Source organism: Silurus meridionalis, chromosome 13 (assembly GCF_014805685.1).
Source record: "Silurus meridionalis isolate SWU-2019-XX chromosome 13, ASM1480568v1, whole genome shotgun sequence".
NCBI classification, from domain to species: domain Eukaryota; kingdom Metazoa; phylum Chordata; class Actinopteri; order Siluriformes; family Siluridae; genus Silurus; species Silurus meridionalis.
The window spans coordinates 1,706,923-1,716,388 of NC_060896.1; the positions used below are offsets into that span (position 1 = coordinate 1,706,923).

A 9,466-nucleotide genomic window follows, 5' to 3' on the forward strand; every position below is an offset into this window, starting at 1 on the left:
TGGAAGTGAAATGTTTAGTATGTGTGATGTTGCACTAAACTACCCCTTTAACCCCCATGAGAACAGGTCTTACCGGGCTGGAGAGCAGGGGCAGGCCGGTGCAGGGGTGGAACGCTCTCGTGGCCGTACCATCGATAGAGTGTCTGTTCTGCTTCTTCCAGTCACTACTGCATGGCTTCAGTGTGGAGGTGGGGCTTCTCTGTTACACACAATCAACAGAATCAGTGTTAAGAGCTGAAAAAAACGTGTCCACAAACACAAGCATGATTCCGAGACCAGAGCGCAGTGTTTAGAGCAGTTAGTACAGGTATTTATGTTAAATAGTTAGCAAAAAAAATTATAGTTGTGTAATTAATTAGTCCACAACTAACTTGCTGACTACAAGAAACTGTGAAGGTGTTCAAAATAAAAGTAAGATAGTACCAGAGAAACACTCACCAACTTGGTGTGTGCCTTGTTGAGAGTCCAATCTGGGCTCGGGGAGTGTTGGGTATTAAGGCTGGTGGGTGTGCTGGAGAGGGAGGACCAGGGATCTTGGTCCTCATCCTGACCAGGCACTATAGACTCTGGTTGGATATGTGTTTCTACTCTTCTGCCCAAGTTTTCCTTCCCAAACTGGAGGTCCTGAAGGTCCTGGAGGTGGTTGAGCTCGTTGACTCCTGCCACTCCATTCAGGCTATGGGAACTTTTAGGGCTGTTGAGAAAAGAAGTCTGGGGATCGTTTTTGGCACTGTATGTATGGCTGGTTTGTGTTAGAGGTTGAGGTCTAGTGATACTGGATTCTTTGTTCTGGAGTCCAGACTGACTCTGGTTTTCAGACAAGGTCCGTCTCTCAAGTGTCTCAGTTTGAACTCGAAAGACTGAGCTGGTTTCGCCATTGGCTACGTTTACAGTTCCGTTAGCAAAGCTAGTGTGACTGTTGGCTCTAAGCTGGTGGTTCTGGTTTTGTGTCTGACTTTGATTCTGATTTTGTCTATGGTTCTGGGTCTGGTTTTGGTTCTGCGAGGATGTGGGTGTCGATGACTCGCGACATTGTTTGTATTTAGCATGCAGGAGCTCCTGCGACAACTGAAGACGTTCCTGAATCAAACGAGAGATGTCCTGAACAGCTTCAACGATCATAGAACCTTCTTTTGAATCAGGCGAAAGAAGAAGTCGCCTGCAAGACGTTGGTTTGGGTGAAGTCCTGGACTCCTCAGGTTTGCTTCGGTCCACTCGTGACTGGCTCCTGGGGCTCAGCGGAGTTTGAAACAAAGACGTCTGGCTCCACTCTCCGTTCCTTGTACCAGTTCGGTCATTCGTTTGGAGATTGTGAGGATCTTTGGTCTTCTTATATGGCCCTTCCTCCCCTGGAGGTGTGAAGAGAGCATCGGGAAGAAGATGAGGTGATGTTGGGTCGCAGAAATTCAGCCTCTGTGCGATGCGAGCGATCACTTCCTGTCTCTCCTGGAGCAGCGAACCGATTAGGGGGTTCGTTTCAACTGAGGAGGAACGAGGGCTGGAGCTGGGGTTTGAGAATGAGGGATTCGTGAGCGATTTGAAATTGCGGGTCGGAGATGAAGATGATGACGGCAATTCCACGTTCGTCGTCTTTCCTGAGCTTTCCAACACGCCATTGGTTCTGGAGAACAGTAGCTTTGTGGCTTTGCCTGGTAGGATGGGCGATTCGGGGCATTTACGCTGGTTTAGCGGGCTGCTTCTGTCATGAGAAGGTAGTGGGGAGCGAAGAGGTCTGCATAAAAGTGATGAAGTCTGGAGTCTAAGGGGGTTTGGAGGGTCACCGACGGTCTGTCCCCGACTGTACGCACCAACTAACGGCCCCTCCGCAGGGTCGAGGCTACGTTTGTTAAGGAAAGAGAGGTCTGAGTGGATGCTGCACTTCAACACGGGGTACTTGGGCTGGCGGGGCAACGACTGAACCCGCACCTTCAGCGCTACGCTGTGGGACACGTTGGGCACTGGAAAGGCGTGTTCTGATGGTGTCTGGGAGAAATTCCATATCAGCTCTTCGTCGGCTGGACTTATTCTGCAAAGGTACACACATTTAAATGACCACAGAAAACAGTCAACGTGAACAAATTGTTCTATTTAAGCATTCAGGTGTCTGATGACCAAACATTAGGGGCGTCTGCCAACTAGAACCAGAATTGTCAAGTCTGGCCAATAATCAAATCATGTGTGTGTGTGTGTTGGATGGTAAAACTTTTGTATTCTTTTAGACTTTCCAAAGGTTTTTTGATCAACAAAGCTAAAAAATAACATGAATAACTACAGAAATGCCACACTTTTGCATTTTGGATTTGCATTTCACGTCCAAATTTGCATTTCACGTCAGCAAATAGTTCGACAAAATTTTACGTGCGAGCGCGCTCTAAGTACAGCGCAACATCGGTGCACTGAAAAACAATTAAAAATTAATTTACACAATAAAATTAGAACAGAAGATACTTTTACAGAGTCTTCCAGACATTGTTAAATATTTAAATCCCTGAACCAGAGAGGTTCCTGTGTCGCTCACGGATCATGGAAAGTTAAATCTGTTACGGGGTTTAATTTATTCACTCCTGTTAAAAAATATTTAGAATTAAAAGCTTCTTTCATTTTGAATGCTGTTTTAATTACAGCATTGTTATAACAGGCTTTATATGAACATGTAAGTGGAAAAGCAGGAACTCTATGTGAAATCAGACATTGAGCACCCCTATATAACCAAAATTGTATGATCCTCATTTTTATAAAACCTCTGTGAAGATTTGACTGTGAGATTTGTAGTGGAATCAGACTCCGCCTATCGAAGCATCAAGTCTTCATCTATTCATGGACACATAAAAACATTCTTTTGTGAATAGACAACTGATGATGCGTTGATGTGAACAACAAACACAGATCAGCAGTTTGTCAACAAAATGTCAAATTTCAAATTGACCAATCAGAAGCCTGATTCAAGACACACGGTTCAGTGAAACATGGAGGGGAAAAAAAAGTGACACACTGCTTCTAGTTCATTGTTGAGATTATTGCTGGATTCCTGGACCACGTCTCAGGTGCACCTTCACCATCTACTGGATGCACGTCATTAGCGATGCCAATGTTAGCAATTTAGACATGTATGCACACACACACACACACACACACACACACACACACACACACACACACACACACACACACACACACACACAGGATGTTTTACCTATAGAGGATGTTTCTGGGCACAATGCCGTGCGAGGCGCTGAGCCAAGCGCTCAGCTGAGAGAAAAAGACGTAGGAACGTACGGCCAACAGCAGAGTCTTCTCCTCAATAAACCGATCTCCACTCCTGAACACACACACAAAAGCAATTGGATTAGACACATTCAGGATATTAGATATACATTTACAATACACACGATTTTCCATTGTGTTTTTGATCGTATTTTTGTGGTGTGTTGTGCCAAATCTAAGTGTGTTAGGAAGTGGTATCAACAAGTTTGGAGACTCGCTCTGTTTGGTACTTTATATATCTATAGTGTTCTTCTGGAACGTGTCCTGGAAGGCTCCTTTTCAAAGCGGGTCAAGCACCTTCTGAGATTCGCGCTGGATCTCCACAGTGGTGTAAAAACGGCGACCTTTGAGCAGGATTTTTATCTTCGGGAAGAAGGCGAAGTCCGCAGGAGTCAGCTCTGTTGAGTAGGGTGGGTGAGGAATTGAGATGTGTCGTTTCCAAGAGCAGGGTGACAGAGTGCGCACATGATCAGAATAGCACCAGTTGCACGGCTCCCGATGTACACAGGATGATGTTTATTGGTACATTGACGTCGGTGCTCCTTGTGACTGTGTGTGCAGCCTCATGCTGCCATCTGTTGGCGTGTTACAAAACTACTCTCTAAACCTTTGACACCACCTCGTAAAATAGGCGGATTGTACAGGAGTGTGTTTCAGCATGTGTATGTACACGCAGGTTTGTAGTTACAGTGTGTGTGTGTTTGTGTGTGTGTGTGTGTGTGTGTGTGTGTGTATGAATGGGCAGATTTTAATACTGCTGTGGAGCATAATGTGTGTGCGTGTGTGTGTGTGTGTAATATTACCACATGCAGAAGGTTTTGTATTACTGGTCTGCTAATTTGGAAATGTGTAAACATTGTGTGTGTGTGTGTGTGTGTGTGTGTGTGTGTGTGTGTGTGTGTGTGTGTGTGTGTGTGTGTCGTACTGTCTGGGGACAGGCTGTAGTGTCCATCTCTCCAGCAGAAGAGCGTCCTGTTTAATTGCCGGGTCGTTCAGGTCCGTGGCCAGACCCTCATCGCTGTAGCAACAGTCGGGCAGCAGCATCACCTCGATCATGATGGGGATGTGATTTCGCCATAGCAACATGATCTCCGACCTCGTCCTTCTCGCCTGACGACACTGTAAACGCACAACCAAAACCTTCAGCGCACACATTTCCTCAGAGAACGCCTCGTCTGTGTTTTGAATTGTGATGCTCTCGTCACCTGAGGCAGTTTGTCGCTGCACTCGTGTTTGGTGAGGACCGGTCCACCGGACTGCGCGGGGGGGCAGTGCAGGCCCTCGGTCCGACCCTTCACAGAACATTCCGGTGTCCGGCCTTCTGTGATCAGGAGCGTGAGGGACACCAGGAACTCCTCTGCGTCGTACTCAAAAAACTCCTCCGCCGCTTCTGCAAAAACACACACACATTCAGGTTTCAATCCACTTCCTTTATTTTCCATAACTCCCTGTTCAAATCAAGAACTCTACCAGGAACTGATGTTAGAATTCCGGATTGGTTTATTTTCCCAAAAAGATTTTCTGAATCGTTAATTCCCCTTCATTTCAAGTTTCCAGAACACCTTCAAAAAGATCTAATGCTCTTTATTTCCTCAAAACATTCCAGAAATCTGGAGTGTTTCCTCAATAGGTTCTGTTAAATTTATTCAGAGGTTCCGTATCTCTTTTACTTCCCACTCACACACACACACACACACACACACACACACACACACACACACACACACACACACACACAGATTTCTCAGTTCCAATAAAGCCAGCATTTTGTCATCTGTGTGTGATGGAACACACCTGCATTCCTTCCACGGAGGAAAGGTGTGTGGAATGCAGTAAAGTGGGACAGCTGAGTGACACTGACGCAGCACTTGAGCTCACACACTCTCTCACACACACACACACACACACACACACACACACACACACACACACACACACACACACACACACCTGGAACTGACAGGTAGCTGATGCATTTAGTGAGGTGTGTTAGAGCAGGGCTGTGATGCCAGTGTAGTGGAACATGAAGACGACAGACAGAACTTTCTGACATAAAACACACACACACACACACACACACGTCACCGATCTCACAAAAAAACATAAATAAACCCAAACAAACAGAGATATTAATATCTTGAATAAAAAATAAATAAATAAAAAAACCGCACAAAAAAATCAGCTCTTGCCATTGAATCTCTGATGGGAAACTTCCTGCTACGGAAGGAGTCTTCAGTTTCAGCGCTTTGCGAAAGTCAGAGGTAAAGTCGGAACTTGATGTTTTCTCCAGGACAAAAAAAGTTTCACAATGCTTCATTGCTGTTTCTATGGTAACGGGCAACTAGGATAAAGAGAGGATGGTGAAGAAAGAATACAAAAGACAGCAGGAAGTAACACACCTCCTGGATTCGTAACTAAAAACAGAATTAAGCATTTTCATACTTTATTGAGATACAATAAGGGGTCAGAAGCAAATAACCCCCTTTACAATAATCACATTCAACTGAGCAACAAATCGAGATTGTGATTTCTTTAAAAATATTATATATATTTATTCTTCTAGTTTGTTTTTTATTTTTTATATATTTATTTTTACAGAGGGTGTGTCATCAGTAAAGCACTTTAAAAGTGAAACACCATCATTTATTATATTCTCATACTACGCTTAGTTTTGCGATATCGTGGCTGTTGTGATCTAGTGACAGTTTATGAAATCTTAATTTTTAAAATAATAATAATAATAAAAAAAGGAATAATCAAATGATGTTCAAATCTTATATAATTTTTCGTTTTATTTATTTTAATTGGTTCCTCTCCATTTGTGTATTTGGTTTTTTTCTTTCTTTTATTCTTAATATTTATAATTGATTTCTTCAAGTGAAATATGCTAAAAATAAAAAAAATAGGTAGTATAAAATACATAGACATTAAATACACTGAAAAGACAAAAAATTATACATAAACAAAAAATAAATAAATACAATAAATACATATAAATAAAATAAAATAAATACATTCATTAATGCACTAAAAATACCCTGGGAAAATTAAATCATTTTTTACACAACATTTCTGTCCTGCTCTGTTCGTGATTGTGATAACTCTTAGATAATCTGAATCTTACACGTTCCACATCATTACCACATTCTTCATGATGTGTAAGAATCAGAACGTTTTTTATTCAGAGCTGGACAGACCTGACCCAGGGTGAAGAGGAATTTGGTGTGGAATGAAGTTGAGATTCAGGTTAGATCAGCGTTTTAATTCACATAGCAGGATGTTCATATCACTGAACACCAGAACTACACCTGCTGGACTGTATGTTAATAATGTGTTGTACAGGTTCCACCAGATCCACCAGATCCACCTCATTACTCAGAACATCACTGTACACAATGATGCACACAAACTGAGATTTCTATGTCTATAGTTTTCAGGTTTAGATTTTCTATAGCCTTTAATGTCTAAGCCTTTTATGTGTATAGGTGTTATGTTTTTATCTTTAAACGTTTAAAAATATTTTTTTCCAAAGCTTTTATATCTATAATTTTATGCCAATAACGTTTTTTTCTATTTAGATTTTCTATTTAGAATTAACTTTTGCCTATAAATATTATGTCTATAGCTTTGCATGACTAAAACTTTTTTGTCTGTAAATTGTATGTATATAAAACATTGTTTCTTTTTGTTTAGTTTTTTGTCTATAGCTTTTTTGCCTATAAATTTTATGTCTACAGCTTTTTTTTTTATAGCTTTTATAATCCAACATATTTTTATGTTTAACAACTACACCAACACAGTAACATTTCTTTTGACATTTATAGTTTTTAATGTACGTATAATTTTATGTCTAAAGCTTTTATAATACAATGTTACAATACAACAGTAGGATACATAGTCAATAAATCTGTCTATTTAATGTATTACAATGTTTCACTTTTTCTCAGGTAATAAAACAATGCAATCTGATCTGGCACTGTCTTTGGCACTCCAGATGAATCTCACACACACACACACACACACACACACACACACACACACACACACACACACACACACACACGCCCACTTTTCCAGTTTCCACCACACTGGTGATAATTTTAGCCGCCGCCTGTCAGCTGGTCGTCACAGGGGCATCCGTGGCCACCGCCTGACTAAAATAAACCTCCAGCAAAACCACAGAACTGCGCAAAAGACTGAAACACACAACACACACACACACACACAACTGCAGACTCAGACACTTGTCTTTTTAAATAAAACACAAACTATTCACACCTGAGCCGAGCAGAAAAAGAAGTCTGTTTGGTGTCTAATGATGAAATTGGCACCGCTACAAAAGCTAACAAGTGATGGATGTGTATCTCTACACATGTGTATGTGGCATCACAGACTTCCTTATAAGCATGCATGATCAAGCAGAATTAATTTTAGATGTGAGAAGAGGGCGTTGCCTATAATTTAATAATTCAGAGCTCAAAAGTGATTTGGATAATGTAATAATGTATTTCTTTTGTCCAATTCTCTGTTTGATGAAACACAAAAGTCACTGTGTGTTTTAACAGAACATAAAACACACTAAAGCACTGGGGTAAGACGTTCGGTCTGCTAATAAAAAAGGACATTGTGTGTGTGTGTGTGTGTGTGTGTGTGTGTGTGTGTGTGTAAACTGACCTATTTTGTGTATTATTTTTTTAAACAGCTGAGTCTTTTCCAGGAAACAAAAACAAAAACAAACCAAACCACCAGGGGCAGAAGTGATCCTATATGTTACTGAATATATAGTATATGAAATAAATGTTATTGTATATATCATACATGAAAATATAAGTTTATTATCAGGTTTTATTAAATAAACTCAGCACTTTAGCTTATAATTTTATATAATTTTATTTATTAATTATTTAGCTTTCTGACATCTTTTACAACAATACATTTAATCAGATAAGTGAAAACGGTCAAATATGATCTCAGGTTTGAGAAAAAAATGCCAAAATTCTTTGTTTAATTCTTAAACAAAAAGACACAAACTGCTTAAAATGTCTAAATGCATAAAAACTCCCTGTGCAGTTACTGTGGCCCAATGTCTAGACACTTAACCCAGATCGGGATCATGATTGTCAGATAAAAAGTATCTGCATCAAAATTCTTCAAGGCTCGTATTGCAAAACAGTATTTAAGAAATGTAAATGTGATGCTGTCATAGTGTTTGTACTTCTTTCTGTAGTTTGCTTTGTTCCTTTATCATTAATAAAGTTCAGCCTGAAACACAGCTGAGGTGCCAAACTTCACATTTCAGGGCGTTTATCTGATTTATGGAGCAGATTCCTGATAAAACACCACTGTTCCCAAGCTCTCTGTCAATAACACGTTATCCTGAGTCTCAGTCGGCACTGAAGAGGTAATGAATAGATGTGAGTGCTACTTGAAGTGTACAGGACGTTGCAGAGACAGGTTTTAATACTGTGTCCGTTATTGCATCATCTTCTACTTTTACTTCTTATTATAACCCCCTTAAACAACTCCAAAATAACTCACGTTTACCTAAACCCTTTAAAAAAAACTAAAGCACCTAAAAGAACACCAAAACAACTCACGGTAAATGTATGTAAAATCCTTTAAATAAACAACCAGAAAACTCAGTACACTAATTCCCTATATCCAAATCCCCCAAAACAACCAAACCATACTATTTACCTAGTACATTAATCCCCTAAACCCTACACACCATAAACCTGAGCATTTACCTCAGTACACTAATCTCTTATCCCATAAACCCTAAATACAACCATAACCCTTATTGTTTAACCCAGTATATACTAACCCAAAAACACTCTCAAATTCACAAATTCACCCTAGTATACTAATCCCAGATTCCCTAACTCTAAAAAACAATTTACACCTATAAATTTACCTCAGTATACTAATCCCAAAGTCCCTAACCCTAAAAAACAACTTGCACTTTATAAATTTACCTCAGTATACTAATCCCAAAGTCCCTAACCCTAAAAAACAACTTGCACTTTATAAATTTACCTCAGTATACTAGTCCAAGATTCCCTAATCCTAATAAAACAACCTACACCGTATAAATTTACCTCAGTATACTAATCCCAGATTCCCTAATCCTAATAAAACAACCTACACTGTATAAATTTACCTCAGTATACTAGTCCCAGATTCCCTATTCCTAAAAAACAAC

General features: G+C 40.2%; 1 protein-coding gene across 1 annotated transcript in view; it reads right to left on the bottom strand.

The window, feature by feature from the left end:
* fam214a (family with sequence similarity 214 member A) overlaps positions 1–9,466 on the bottom strand; it is a 35,079-nt gene that overhangs the window by 4,262 nt on the left and 21,351 nt on the right. Inside the window, exons 2-6 of the mRNA XM_046864306.1 lie at positions 4,470–4,654; positions 4,190–4,383; positions 3,194–3,319; positions 439–2,026; positions 74–199 (exon numbers count right to left, since the gene is read on the bottom strand). Coding sequence (XP_046720262.1) covers positions 74–199; positions 439–2,026; positions 3,194–3,319; positions 4,190–4,383; positions 4,470–4,654 — 2,219 coding nt within the window. The remainder of the gene's footprint in view (positions 1–73; positions 200–438; positions 2,027–3,193; positions 3,320–4,189; positions 4,384–4,469; positions 4,655–9,466) is intronic.